Source organism: Dromiciops gliroides, chromosome 1 (assembly GCF_019393635.1).
Source record: "Dromiciops gliroides isolate mDroGli1 chromosome 1, mDroGli1.pri, whole genome shotgun sequence".
NCBI classification, from domain to species: Eukaryota; Metazoa; Chordata; class Mammalia; order Microbiotheria; family Microbiotheriidae; genus Dromiciops; species Dromiciops gliroides.
The window spans coordinates 196,582,551-196,597,433 of NC_057861.1; the positions used below are offsets into that span (position 1 = coordinate 196,582,551).

At 33.6% G+C, this 14,883-nt stretch overlaps 1 protein-coding gene across 1 annotated transcript in view; it reads right to left on the reverse strand.

The window, feature by feature from the left end:
- Positions 1-1,584: 1,584 nt before the first annotated feature.
- Positions 1,585-14,883, reverse strand: part of ZNF236 (zinc finger protein 236) — a 188,371-nt gene continuing 175,072 nt past the window's right edge. The window contains 2 exon segments of the mRNA XM_043976777.1: positions 1,585-7,235; positions 10,475-10,651. Of these exon segments, the coding sequence (XP_043832712.1) occupies positions 7,108-7,235; positions 10,475-10,651 (305 nt within the window). The 3' untranslated portion in view covers positions 1,585-7,107.

The following is a 14,883-nucleotide window of genomic DNA, read 5'->3' on the forward strand; positions in this document are numbered from 1 at the left end:
TTATTGCCTTTCTGTTTCCCCAGTCCTTAGCACAATGCTTGGCACATGCTAAATGCTTAATAGATGTTTAATGGCTTCTAGGATTCAAAAGTTATGTTATTAAATACCGACTAAAAAAATACAGAATCCACGGATTCTAAAGCTGGAATGGACTTTAGCAATCTAGTCCAATACTCCACAATTGATAAATAAATAAATTAGACTCCAAAGATATTGACTTTTTCAAGGTCAGATTGCAAGTAACTGAGTTATCTTGATTCTCAGTCTGGTTTTCTTACAATATCTGATGGTTAAACCTATTTTTCCCCCCAGTACTTAAGTTTTGCTAGTAGGAAGATAAGGCAGAAGGAAACAAATATTTATGCCAATCATTGTGCTAAGCCCTTTACAAATATTATCTCATTTGATCCTCACAACCACCCTGGAAAATAGGTATTAACTATATTATCATCATTCCTATTTTGTTGTTGAGGAAAGTTAAAAAACAAAACAAAATAAAACAAGAGGCTAACATTACTTTTCCAAAAGCACACAGCTAAGAAGTGTCTGATGTCGGATTTGAATTCAAATATTCCTATCTTCAGGTCTAGTAGTCTATCCAGAGTGCCACCTACTTGCCTTTACAGGGTAAGACTAGGAAAATACTTTTATTCCAAGATGCTGATAACTCCAAATGTGCTGATCTTAAGATTCTTCGATCACATATTTAGAGGCAGAGAAAACCTCAGAAGCCATCCAGTCCAATCCCTCATTTTACAGATAAGGAAACTGAGGCTCAGTGAGATTAAAATTACTTGTTTAAGGTCAAAAATATATATAGAAAGCATTAGAGGCTAGGTCTGAACCAGAATCACTATTCTTTCCACTGTACCAATGCTGAATTGAGAACCTTAAATATTTCATCTCAATAAATTCAAGGCTCTGCAGACTCATTTCAGAGTACTTTATAAGCTACTGGCACTAACAGCATTTTAGAAATAGAGGAAAAACGAGAGGAAACTTTTTTTCTTTTTCCAATTAACAAAGGTATAGCCTTCAGAACACCAAAGTAAAGGTAAAAGCGGAAGTTTTAAAGACGGTACAGCTTTCTGTCAGAAATTGAAATCATGAATTGTAGAACTGGAAGAGGTTTAAGAAGCTATTTAAGTTAACCCACTCATTTCACAGGTGAGGAAACTGATTATTTTAGTTTTTAGACTAACTGATTCTAGAGGTTCCTTCTACTTTGCCAGACTGTAGTTAAGGCAAAGATGAATTCTTATTTTGACATTTTAATTGGACATGGACCATATGATAAACTCTAAAGTATTTAGGATCATATATTGAATATGTGAAGCAATCTTAGTCATTAGTCCAACCCCCTTCATTTACAGATGAGGGAAGTGAAGCCCAAAGAAGATGGTCACACAAATAATAAGAGGCAGTTAGAATTTGACTTCAAATCTACTGCTCCTACTACATTCAGTTCTTTTTAAAGATCCTCAAACAGCATATATGACAACTAGAGCAGTATGTCAAGGAAAGCCCAAACATTCTATCTATAGGTATACTGGTGCTATCTTTATTTCCATTTTCAAGGTTTCAAGGTTTTAAATTTTCTTCTGCATTATTTTAAACATATGAACATAAAATAGAAATCATTATCAAGAGATAGTATCTTTTTGTGCCATTAAAACCCACAGTATAATACACAGCCACTAAAAATTAAAGAGTTTAAAAAGCACTGCTGACAAAATCGGATCCGTTTTATAACAATAGCAACTGGGAACATAATCAGTTATGACACCGATCCTTCATTTCAACAAACATACATAGAATACAGCTGGGTTGTTTCCATAGACTTAAGAGAGTTACCTTACCAGAACTCTCGAATTCTGGCAACTTTTCTACTACTAGGAATTTTGGACTTCATCATGCAGAGATGCTGAACTTGGCTTGATGTGCTTTTAAAAGAATCTAGATTTGTTCCATTGCAGCTTAACACAATGAGGTTGCTTTATCAGTCTGGACCATCTTCCTGACAACAGTGTAGATGGGATGAATAGCTTGTGTTTTTGTTTTATGTGTTTTTTCCTTTTTAGCTAGAAATGCTTGTTCTTAGTACTCTCCAGGTTATGGTGGCACCAGGATATGGATAGGTTTGTGGACAGTAGAGTGACATTATTCTTCTGCTTAGAACAATACACTGCTCATGCTTTCCCCATCAATGAAAACGTGGACTAGTATGTCTAAAGCTGCTTTTCTTCTGTTCTCATAATTCAATTTCTGAGAAATAAGGATATTCCCAATTACAAAAAGAAGTCCATAGGCAAACATTTTGTGTATGTGAAACATACATTAAGAATATTTCAGTAAACATAGGACACAATAAAAAGAAAATATCTACAAGCTTCAAGTATTGGGGGATTTTGTCTGGAGCAGTATCTGTTGTCTGTGTGTATACAAGCTTTCACAGTTTTTGAGACTGTAAAATATGATTTAACAGGTAGTCAATATGTTTAGGTTAAATCTGTTGTTTAAAAATGCATAAAAAAGCAACTGATGGAAAACAACAAAGTAATTTCCCCCTAAAGCACAAAATAATTAAATATGCAGGAGCTTTTAAATAATATAAAATACTATTTTTATTTTTCAAAGCCAGTACATTTGGCTTTGGGCAGACTGCTTATGCATTTCTAATACAAAATTGGATTAAATAAGTATCATCTGATCTATAAATAAACCATGAAACCAATTTGAAGGTAAAAAAAGTAATTTTTCCATAATTTAAAAAATTAACTTTCTAAATATTCTACAGTTGTTAACTACCATGAACAGATCACTCTGCTGTGGTAAAATTTGTAAAAGAATAAAACACAAATCCTGATTTCATCAATACAAATGTCATCCAGCTATATATATATATATATATATATATATATATATATATATATATACACACATATATATATAAATAATCAATATCACACAAAAGATTAAGTAGCAATATTTGTTAAAATAACTTATTTCTCCCATAATTTTACATTGAGTAACTTGTATTTTAATTGCTTTAAACAATTTGATCAGCCATTCATAATGAGCTACAATAGTACTACTGTGTATTTTCTTTGAGGGAGGGAACAAATTCAAATATGGGCAATATTAATCAAATTTTCCACAAGATATATCAATTCTGCCAAAATAAATGGAAGCATCTCTATCATGGATTTGTAAGACCAGCAATCTGGCACAAAAATTCTGCTATCCCCACTATTTAAAGAATATAACAGATAGAGATGGGCTTGAAAAGTGCAACATTTTCATTGTGCTACTAAAATAATTAAAAGGCAAACAAAAAACTTCCATAGGCACCCTAGCAGGGATATCATATTAGATAGGGCAAAAACAAAACAAACCCCTGATTTTTCTAAATTTGGCTGTTAAAAAGTCCAAGAAGCCTAAATGATATAAATATAAATTAAGTGGAAAAAAAGAACAAGAACTTGGATCAAATTAGCACTTAGAGGATTTTACCTTGACAACTTCAATTCCTACATAACTGTTTCTAGGAAACTATTAGTAATAATCACGTCTTTGATTGACCATTTTGGCACACAACTATTGTAGAGTTAAGCTTCTGAGAACATCCTTAAGCAAAAGTGACATGTTCTTCAAATGAATTTTCACAAAAGCAATTCTATGTACAATTATGCATTCTTGTTGTAAAAAGATGTCACTGACATAAACTGTATGAAAATCATTTTGGTATAAAAATGTGTATTTCACAATAAAAATGTTGCCATGGAAAAGGATAATTCATGTGAAGAATACACAAACCCAATTTTCCCTTTCTAATTTGTACATGTATGCATGCATCTATATAGTATGTAAATTATGCCTAGGAGAATTTATAAAAGGAAAAGTCTATCAACTACTGCAAAGAAAATAGTTTTTCTAAAACATTAATTATGTTTAAATGAATGTGTTTGGATTAAGATTAAATTGTATATTTGGGGGTAAATAAAATTTAACTGGATTTAAAAAGAAAGATTATTTTCAGGGAGGAGCTTAACTTTTCATTTTAAAAAGTCTTTCTTAATTTTCAGTTTCTACCACTATAAAACTATGAATGGTGTTCCCCTTCCTCTCTATTACTAACTGGACTGAGTACTAAGTGAAATACTTTTCCAAGGAAGTCATACCCCAGCTTTAAGTTCAATATCTTTGAAATGGCATTATTTCACATTAACTGTGTGCTATATGTAATTATAGCAAAAGCACCTTAAGCATATTATTATCATAGATTGAAAATGTTCATTCAATTTTTAAATGCAATTAATTTACTAACAAGAATATTGCTTAGGATGGTCAACACCTAAAAGAAAAGTAAAAGTATTTGGGCACGTATCTATTGTCCATGCTCTCATTTACAAGACTCAATTTGCAGCTCACCTTCCAGAGAGAGATGACATATTTGTCAAAGATTACAACGTTTACATTTAGAAGAAAAGAAAGTCATATTTAAAGCCAAGTTGAATTTTATTTTTCTTCTCTTAAGAAACTAACCTTAACTTATATTTAAAGAGGAAAAAATGGTCATATTTCTGAGTAACTATTTGTGATCCATACCTAATTAAATCACATCATATGCTATGGTATGAAAAAAGGTGTTTCTTAATACGCTCAATCTCTGAAAACCCTGCTTATGTCCAAGAAAAAAAGTTCTTCTAAAGGAGATTTCAAAAAAAAAATTATAATATAAAAATCAACCTTTTAAAGATTAGATTAAAATGTAAATTGTTTTATAGTCCTCATATTCCAAGGAGTTTTATTGTATATGAGCAGCTTTTAATATCAGGACAACAAACCTGGAAAATTACATTCATAAGTAAACATGTACAAATTAAGTTTTCTTGCCTCACAAAGTAGAAAACGTCACAGAATGGGTGATTTTCTCCTCTTTCAAAACCCTTCTTTCCAAACTATGATTAGACTTTAAGTATGTGAATTAAGGCCTTCTGCACATTCCCAGGATAAAATTAACCAATATAGCTGACTTAACTAAACATAATAAATAGACACACAGGAATTGAGCAAACCCCTGTTAACAACTCATCTGTCATAAATTCAATGTTAAAATAAACAAACAACTTCAATGCTGTGAATGCCCATAAAGCCACTAACATTTATCAATATTCCTAAAGTAGTGCCATACATTGTTTCAAAGGAAAAGTGCATAAAAATAGAACCTCTACCACCGAAGGGCAATTACAATTATCCAAAACAAATTGTTTGGAGTCAAGTTTAGCACTGACTTTCATCAGAATCCTCAGGATTTATATAAATCCAGTACCACAAGAAGATTATTTCAAGTTTTTTAAAAAACCAAAGTTTCCCCCCAAAAATATACAATACACAAAGCAGTTTGGAAAAAAAGTAATATTATTTAACATTTTCTGACTTAAATATTTCCACATAACAAAAGGTATTTTCATATCACCAACTATCTTACTTATATACATATGCCAAAAGTTAACAAAAGAATCAAAAGATGCCCTATCAAAATAACAGTGAAATGTCTCTTCCTTCAATGACTTGAAATGATCTTTTCTTTTAGTACACACAGCCCACATAATATTTACAATCAAACAAATGTATTTCTGAAACTAAGGTAGCAATGTGGGCACATAAAAGCAATTATTTGGGGAGGGGGAAGAATAAAATAAAACCCAGCTTTATATTACATTATAATAAAATGAATATTCATTTATTAATAAAATGAATACAATACTGATCTAGAAGTGCTCATGTGAAGTTGAAAACTTTGATGAACTCTCTCTATAATTGGGACTAGTACTATATTTACAAAATATACTGTTCAGCCACACAGAGGCCCATATATCTGTATATATACATACATATTTATATATAGAACATATAAATAATCTCAAAGGAACAAACTAAAATGAAGCAAAGAATTTTCCATCTTTGGAATGTTGAAAGGATGACTTGCACTAGACTCCAGTATAAGGTTTGAATTTGGTTATGGACATATTTATGTGGCACCTTTCAGAAAAAAATTAAGCAGTTTGCTTAGGCAGTTTCAATGAAATAAAAAATACATTTGTTTACACACAAAGGAAAAATACTGGTGAATTTCTAGATTCTTACAGCTCACAGCAGAAACATATTCATTATCTTTTAGGGTATCCTGAGCTACAGGAGCTTCAGTGCTAAGAGTCTAGTTTAATAGGGTCAGTACCTCCTGCCTTCAAAATATGGCTTGTGCTTTCTGCAAGAATCCAACTCAAGGAGCTGAATATATATTTATGCAGTGTGTGTGTGTGTGTGTGTGTGTGTGTGTGTGTGTGTGTGTGTGTGTTAGTTATGTGTGTGTATACACACACACACGCTAATACTAAGCACTTTGTTTGGACAGCTTAGTTTTTACCTGTACTTTAGATTCACCTTTTGCACTCTACTTACTATTTTCATGCCCCAGATACTATATGCTAACTAATGATTAGTTACTTTTATTTGAGAGAGAATTGGTCCAGCCATCTCTCAGGATATGAGTTTAATTAATTTACCATAACAGAAAAGACATTTATTACCACCAGCCGAAATATACCAAAAGAAAATAAGTGGGGGGAAAAACTTCACTGTGCATTGCACATTTTTTTTCCTGTACTTCACGCTCTTATTTTAATTTTTAATATTAAACTAGGTTTCTCATAACAAAAAGTGTTAAGTATCAATTCTCATACTTTCCCCTATTGGCAACCCGCTAATACAATGAAATCACACCCCAATGATAAGATCCAGTGAAAGCTTTTCTTTTTTTAAAACAAGATATATTGGCTGTGGATTAGAAGATGAAACTGCCTGTTGCATTACCTGAGTTCGTTGATTTGTTGATCAATGAGCACAAAACAGTTTACCTTTTTCCTACTTCCTCCTACCAGCTTGTGAAAGACAATGATTCTTTTAAATAATGTTTGATAACTAAAAAACATGTTTTGTTAACACTTTCAACACTTGAAGCTCCAAACAAAAAATCCAAATGCTTTTCCCGCTTTTCAAAATTTAACTTCAGAAATTTTGTTGTTGAAAGCATTATTTAAATTATCATCGAAAGACGTTGGTTAGGCTCTGCCATTCATTTGAAGTTTCTTGACCAACCTCTTCCAAATGGAGTGCACGATGGAGATCTTCTCCTTCTTGCTCTTGATGAGTAGTTGATTCCTGTAAAGTACCTATAAGAGAAGAAAAACAAATGAAGAAAGTATAAAATAGAAACACCTCAAAATTAAAACTAAGAGAAATAATATAATTATGAAACATCATGATCTAATTTCTTTTTGTCTTTTTGTTTTTGTGGGGCAATGAGGGTTAAGTGACTTGCCCAGGGTCACACAGCTAGTAAGTGTCATGTCTGAGGCTGGATTTGAACTCAGGTCCTCCTGAATCCAAGGCTGGTGCTTTATCCATTGCGCCACCCTAGCTGCCCCCATGATCTAATTTCTATCTTCCAACAAAAGTGAATTTAGCTATAGATGAATGTCTTAAATGTTTGTCACTACTTTGAGAACTGATCCATATAAAGCACCCATGATGTAGTTAAATACAATTATTCACTATCCAAATTGAACAGAGAGCTTGTATTATTATTTCAACAGGTCACCTTTACATAGCATTTTATATACACATGTACTCTCATTTAATCCTCGCAATGATCCTATGAAGTAAATTATCACAGTTTTTATAAGTGAAAAATTGTATTTCCTTCAATTCTAGGAGAGGAGAAAGAATAAAGCCACCACAGGTTATATATAAGGTATAAAGGAAACTGATTGCCTCTCCTTTTCAAGCTTTTCATTCTCTGTGCACAGTCTGTAATCTTAACCACCACCAAGTACATGTCACTAAGCTCTATCCCATCAAATATTGCAAGCTTCTCTGTTTACCCCTTCTCTAAGGCTTACTCTCTATAGCAAATTTCAAATATATATAATAAAAAATTTTTATTTTTGTCACAGAGTCCCATCAGAGGGTTCCACCATTTCTAAAAACTCTAAATTTATTTCCTTTAACTGTTGCTTTTTCTTTATATTTAAGCCTGGGGAAATAAAGTGTATGGAAAGTTTTAAACTAAGAATGTCCTATTAATGTAACATAAATAGGGCAGAAAATATACTTGCTGCTATCTGATAATCTACTAGGCTAGGATGCAGAAAGGGAAGTGTGAAAACACATTTGAGACATTCTATATGGTAGGGCTACAGAACAAAATCTCCTGATACTGCTTTAGATAATACCATTCTTTTAAAGAATAATTGATTAAATGATGGTCTTATAAAAAGGAAATAAACCTAGAATTAGACACCATGGGCTCTGAGCTGTATGTCCCTATTCTTTCATTCAAATCATTATGTGCAAGGCACTGTGTGGGATTTCATTCCAGGTGAATCAATGGAGAAGTACCATGAAGTTGAAAAATACTATGGGGTACTGTTTCATTTTGACACTTGTTAAGTATGTATTAAGTACCATAGCAGAGTTCGAGATGCTATTAGATACAAAAATTAAAGAATATATAGGCTCTGTCTATTCTATCTCCACAGAGCTAAGATACATATACACATTTTTTGTTGTTATTGTTAAATACTTTTTCAAATTGTGTCTAACCCCACCTGAGCCCATTTGTGTTTTTCTTGGCAAATATACTGGAATGGTTTGACATTTCCTTCTCCAGCTCATTATGCAGATGAGGAACTGAGGCAAACTGGGTTAAGTGACTTGCCCAGCATCACAGGACTAGTAAGTACCTGAGGCCAGATTTGAACTCAAGAAGGTGAGTCTTTCTGACTCCAAGCCTAGCATTCTATCTACTGCACAACTTTGCTATGCCACCCCCACGTAGCTAAGGTGATTCACGATGATGATGAAGACAACAAGAACAAAAATAACTACTCACATTGAGACAGTTTTCAGATTTTTAAAGACTGTCTTTGCAATGCCTCTTAGAGGCAAGTAGTGTAAGTATTAATATCCCCTTTCCCCCCTCTAACATGAAGAAATAGAGGTTAAAGAGACTGGAATGAGGGCTACTGCTTCTAAAGCCAGGGTTTTTTCCTATGCCACGTGAGGATGTCACAAACAATGCAGTATTTAAGTTTGGCTTTAACTGTACAAATATAGATGAGGGTAGGCAGGGGTCAGAAAGAGGCATTCCAGATGTAGGGAACAGAATGTGTTTCCTCTTGGAACAGTTAAGAATGGATATTGTCAAACTATTGTTCTGAATGTCTCCAACAGCTTTTGGAATATCAAACTTATACTTAAAATTACACTAAAACAGAGAAAAAAAAGACTCAGGGTCTGCTAAAGGGTCAGATCTGAGGACAAAGGGAAGAGTAGAGAGAAAGGAGAAGGTACTCATGGACTTTAGGGAAATTAACAGTTGTTGTGGTTTGTCAACCAGGAAATGGGTACAGCAGGGTTCAGGATATTATACATAGCAAAGAGTCAACAAGGCATAATGGATAGAGAGCTGGTTTTGGAATCAAGAAGCCCTGGGTTCAGATCCTGCCTTTAAGTCACAGCCCAGATATGTGATCACAAATAAATCACTTAACCCCTTAGTGCCATCTGAGAAAACTTATTAAGACTCTAAGTTTTAGATGAGTTATGAATTTGCATCAGGTAAAAGATTTTCTACACCAGAAATTCTTTTTACCAATGAAAACACAAGTACTGCTGCCCCTCAAAATATTCTAATGTCCATAACCCACTTCTAGGTTCCAAACATAATGCAGAGCACTTAAGCTCCTCAACAGAGCTTTGTGAAGCAGTGGGACAAGTTGGTCAATACAGAGCAATCTTATAAGACATATGAAGAACACCTGGGAAGATCACAGCTCCCATTTCAGTAGTTAGCTTAAATGCCAGGCCCTGAAGCAAAGTGCTCTCACCATACCCACAGGACCTCTTCTTTCAATCAATCAGTCTTTCAGTCAAAGGACTGCAGGGAATGCCAGGTAATACCTACAGATACATGTCTATCCTTTCATCCAGCAGTAATTTCTGCAACCTTATTTCCCCTCTACTTGTTTTTTAAGGGGTAATCAAAGAAGAGAGTCCCCTCCAGCCAGGTGCAGGAGGAAAGAGATGGGTTCAAATCCTAGCTCTGAAATTACTCCCGCTAAGACCTTCAAAGAGTCACTTACTGTTGCTGGGCTACAGTTTCTTCATCTGTAAAATGAAAGGGATAGGCTAGAGGATCTCTGAGAGGTTATTTTAATTCTAAATTTATGACCTATAGTCTAAATTGAAGACATTTCCAATGATCACTGGTCCTAAGAAGAATAGAAGTGAGTATAACAAACTCACTGATATTAATGAAAATCTTGTAATCATTTTGCCATCAGCATTTTCTTCCATTGGTGCATTTCAATACACTCACTTAAGAAAAAATGAAAATAACAATACTTACCAGTATAGCTATGTGCTCGTTTCATATGGAGTTTCATATTGCTTTTCTGTGTAAAGCCCATTGCACAGTAATCACATTTGTATGGTCTCTCTCCAGTGTGCTTTTTCATATGTACCTGAAGTGCACTCTTCTGATTAAATGCTTTTTCACAAAGAGTACAATGAAATGGACGTTCTCCTAAATGAAGGGGAAAATATTTTAAAATTTCCTATATCAGAATCCATTAGAAAATAAGACATATTTAAAAAACAAGTCTAGCTTTGTAAAAGTAGAGATGTTATTTTAAAAATAATGCCCACTTCAACTAGGTGGCACAGTGGATAGAGCACCGGCCCTGGAGTCAGGAGGACCTGAGTTCAAATCCAGTCTCAGACACTTAACACTTACTAGCTGTGTGACCTTGGGCAAGTCACTTAACCCCAATGGCCTCACTAAAAAAAAAAAGCCCACTTGATGTCCCTGTCACTAAGATAATCCACATTTGTTTTATCCCAGTTAGTCCACACTGAAAGAGCATAAAAATTTAATAGATACTTATTTAAAGTTCCAGTAACTCAAAGTAAATTCTTTAAAGTAAGAGACTATAGTTGTATATAGTTTCCTATTTCCTGTTGCATCTAGCACAAACTTGGGCATGAAATATAGGAGGCATTCAATAAACACTTTTTATTCAGTTTAAAATATCTCCAGAGACACTTGCCTGAACAGACATGGCAGAGTAAGATTACAAAGAACATTTCATGCAACCAGTGGAGTTCAGGTTTTATTCAATCGTCTGAATAAGACAAAATAAGGCCCTCAAAGAGGAAGGTGGCAATGGAAAGGTAGAGCAGCTGAATAAAATATTTTATAGCTAGATGTAACAGAACATGAAAAATGATTAGATATTGAGAATAAGGGGATAAAGAAGTCAAAGTTGACTCCAAGATTTTAAGCTTGGGTTACTAGTGGAATACTGGTATGATCAAATGAAGTGGGAAAATTGAGAGAAGGGGCCAAGTGTTTTAGTGAAAATGATGGGTTAAATTTTGGAGATGCTGAGGTCAAGAAAAAATATCTAGGCAGAGATATACAGTAAACAAATGGAAATGTGCGACTGAATATATAGATTTAGGAATCATCCACATCTATAATTAAAGTTATGAATGAACTAATTTAACAAAGAAAATGGTATAGGAAGAGATGACGGCCAAGAATAGAGCCTTGAGAAAGACTCCAACTCTGGGAGTGGAAATAAGAGAAATGAATAAAGGATATAGAGAAGAAATAATCAGAGGCAGGAGAGCTAGGAGAGCTAGAAGAGCAGTTATCATGGAAATCAAGGAAGAAGAGAATCAAGAAGGGATACAAAGAGATTTTTAAAAGTAATGAATTAGAATTACATCTTTGTACCACATAATCTTCATCTTTTGAGAACATCTTTTTTCTACTTAAAACATTTTTGGTATTAGTTTAAAAGTCACAGAAAGCTATTCTTATAAAAATTCTGCATATTAATTCTACAAATATAATGATGCTCAAAAAATGGTTTCCAGCACTTCATCAAGAGGAATTTTGTTGTAATTCAGCTATAAACACACTATACATTTCTATAAATTATTTCACCGCACTCTGGAATATTCCTCTTGTTTAGAAGAAAGCAATTTTCTCATAATTATATTGCCCATTTCATCCAGAAATAGATTGAAATCCCTAGACAAAAACTCTTCATGTTTATTGGTTTCTACTTAATGAATAAATCATGGTTCAGACTATTTTAAAATATGTTTCATGATAATATGTAAATATATAAAATATAGTTAACAACCCCAAATGCTGATTCCTCAAAACTATTGCTTCTTGGTGCATTCAAGTAAGTTTTTATTTTAAATGGCTATTACCTAAATCATGAAATTAACATTTTCCCCTAAAAGCGTTCTCTAAAAGAGGTTCACTTTCAAGATATTTATTTACTAATTAATAATGCACACAAAAACTAAAGACAATTGTACATACTATCATAGTACCCATTTCCAAAACCAATCACAAACTTTCCAAAACAGACTATAAATATCCCTGGTTTAAAAAAAATAAAAAAGAATGAAACAACTCTACTTTTTCAGGACTATTTATGCTATTATGTATTTCTTTCCTTTATTCACCCAATTTAGGCACTTACTGCATAGCTTTGAGGCAGAAAGACACAGATTTAACTATATTCAACATTAATGATAGAACTATCTATTGAAAGGATAAAGATATTTTTTCCTCATATAATTTTTTGGTTTGACTTTTTGTAATATACTATTTTCTAGTTGTCCTTTATCTTCATCTTCTATAAGTATTAGATATATAACATTCTACCTATGTGGAAGTCTCAACCCAGAACACAACCCAGAAACATGAAGCAAAAAAGATGTCTTAATAAGGAAAAAAAAAGTTTGAAATTTTGTATGTTAAATATGAAGGAATTTCAATTCAACAAAACTTTATTAAGATCCTGTGATGTATGTCACTATGTTAGATACTGGGAGTATGATGCTAAAAAATAACACAGTCCTGACAAACTCAATGAATTTATATGCTTAGAGGCAGAACAGGCAATACTGTACAAAACAAAGCAAAAAACACTATGATACAAAGTAGAAGAGATAAAGTGCTTTATTCTTCTCTATGACTACAATCTCTCACCTCTTTGACCTCATTATGGTCTTTGGTTGTTCATTTATTCCTGATTTCCTAGTTTTTCAATCTTGTTCTAGCCTCACTTTTCAGCCTTGTATTTCCTCTTTTTTTTCCTATCTCTTCTCACGGTTTGTCAGTTTTTTCCTGCTCCTTAAACTACGATGTTGCCTCAATTCTGTCCTAGGCTCTCTTCTTTCCTCTCTCTACATTCTCTCTCTGGAAAAACTCATCTATTCCCATATCTGTATTTATCAGTTCTAGATCTATAGTTCGTATTTCTAATTTTTTCCCCAGAGTTTAATATTATCTCCATCCAGATGGCCAACTGGCATCTCAAATATGCCATGTCTAAAACTGAACTTTTTTCACTGATATTGTCCTCTTCCCCTAACTTCTTTGTTTCTTTGAAAAGTGTCACTGTCATCTTCCTAGTCACCACTTCTTGTAAACTTGTAGTTATTATTTATTAATTCCAATGATTCCTACACATTCCATCAGTTGCCAAGTGTCCCAAGTCCTCTCATTTTTATCTCAGCAATACCTGCAGCATCCATTCCCTCCTCTCCTTTTTCAATGAAACCATCCTAGTATAAGCATTTCTATCTTATCATCCAGAATTGTGATACAGCCTTCCTTCAGTGCATCCTTGATTCAATCTACCCTCTACATTAGAGGTGTCAAACATGTGGTCAGGGGGTAGGAGCCCACAAAACCCCAGAGTAAGGCCAGAACCAGATTAAAATGTAACTGGGAAATATTTAACAAAGGTAATAAAAATATAATGGAATATAGATATTAATAATATGTAGTTTTTAAAGACATTAATAATAATGTATGGTTTTCATTAAACTATATATAAGGTCCCTGGGGGGTCACATTAGAGGTTAAATTATTTTCAATGTACCTCATTTAAGAATGAAAAAGTACATAATCAAGATTCTTCTCCAAAATTATTTTTTTTAAGTTGTTTTTTTTTTGTGAGGCAATTGGGGTTAAGTGACTTGCCCAGGGTCATACAGCTAGTAAGTGCCAGTGTCTGAGGCAGGATTTGAACTCAGGTCCTCCTGAATCCAGGGCCAGTGCTCTATCCACTGCGCCACCTAGCTGCCCCTAAAAGTTTTTTTTCTTTTTTTTTTTTAGTGAGGCAATTGGGGTTAAGTGACTTGCCCAGGGTCACACAGCTAGTAAGTGTTAAGTGTCTAAGGCCGGATTTGAATTCAGGTACTCCTGACTCCAGGGCCGGTGCTCTATCCACTGCGCCACCTAGCTGCCCCGCCCCTAAAAGTTTTAAAAATCATTTTGGAGAAGAATAAACCTTCAGTTATCCTTTAGGTTTCCATATAGTTAAGCTTTTATTATACTTGTAGCTTTAATTTTGGCCAGGCTTCAGAGAAAATATGATTAACATCTAATTAAATAGAAAATTTTTATTTTAAGATCACCTCCACTAAAATCCAACAAGCATTTTAATCAAGTACTTACTATGTATATGGCACTGTGGTAGGTGGTGGATATATAAAGACAAAATTAAAACAAACAAATCATCACTTTCCTCAAGCTTATATTCTACTGGAAAGCTACTCAAATATATTTGTGATATCATGCATTTGGAAATTCCCTCTGTTGATGCAGATCACAATCTATTCTTGCCTACCTATGGCATGACTTGTCTATTTTTATATTTCTAGCTCATTACCGGTGTCCTACCCAATGTGCTCTTGACCCGAGTTTTGAAGAAGATAAGG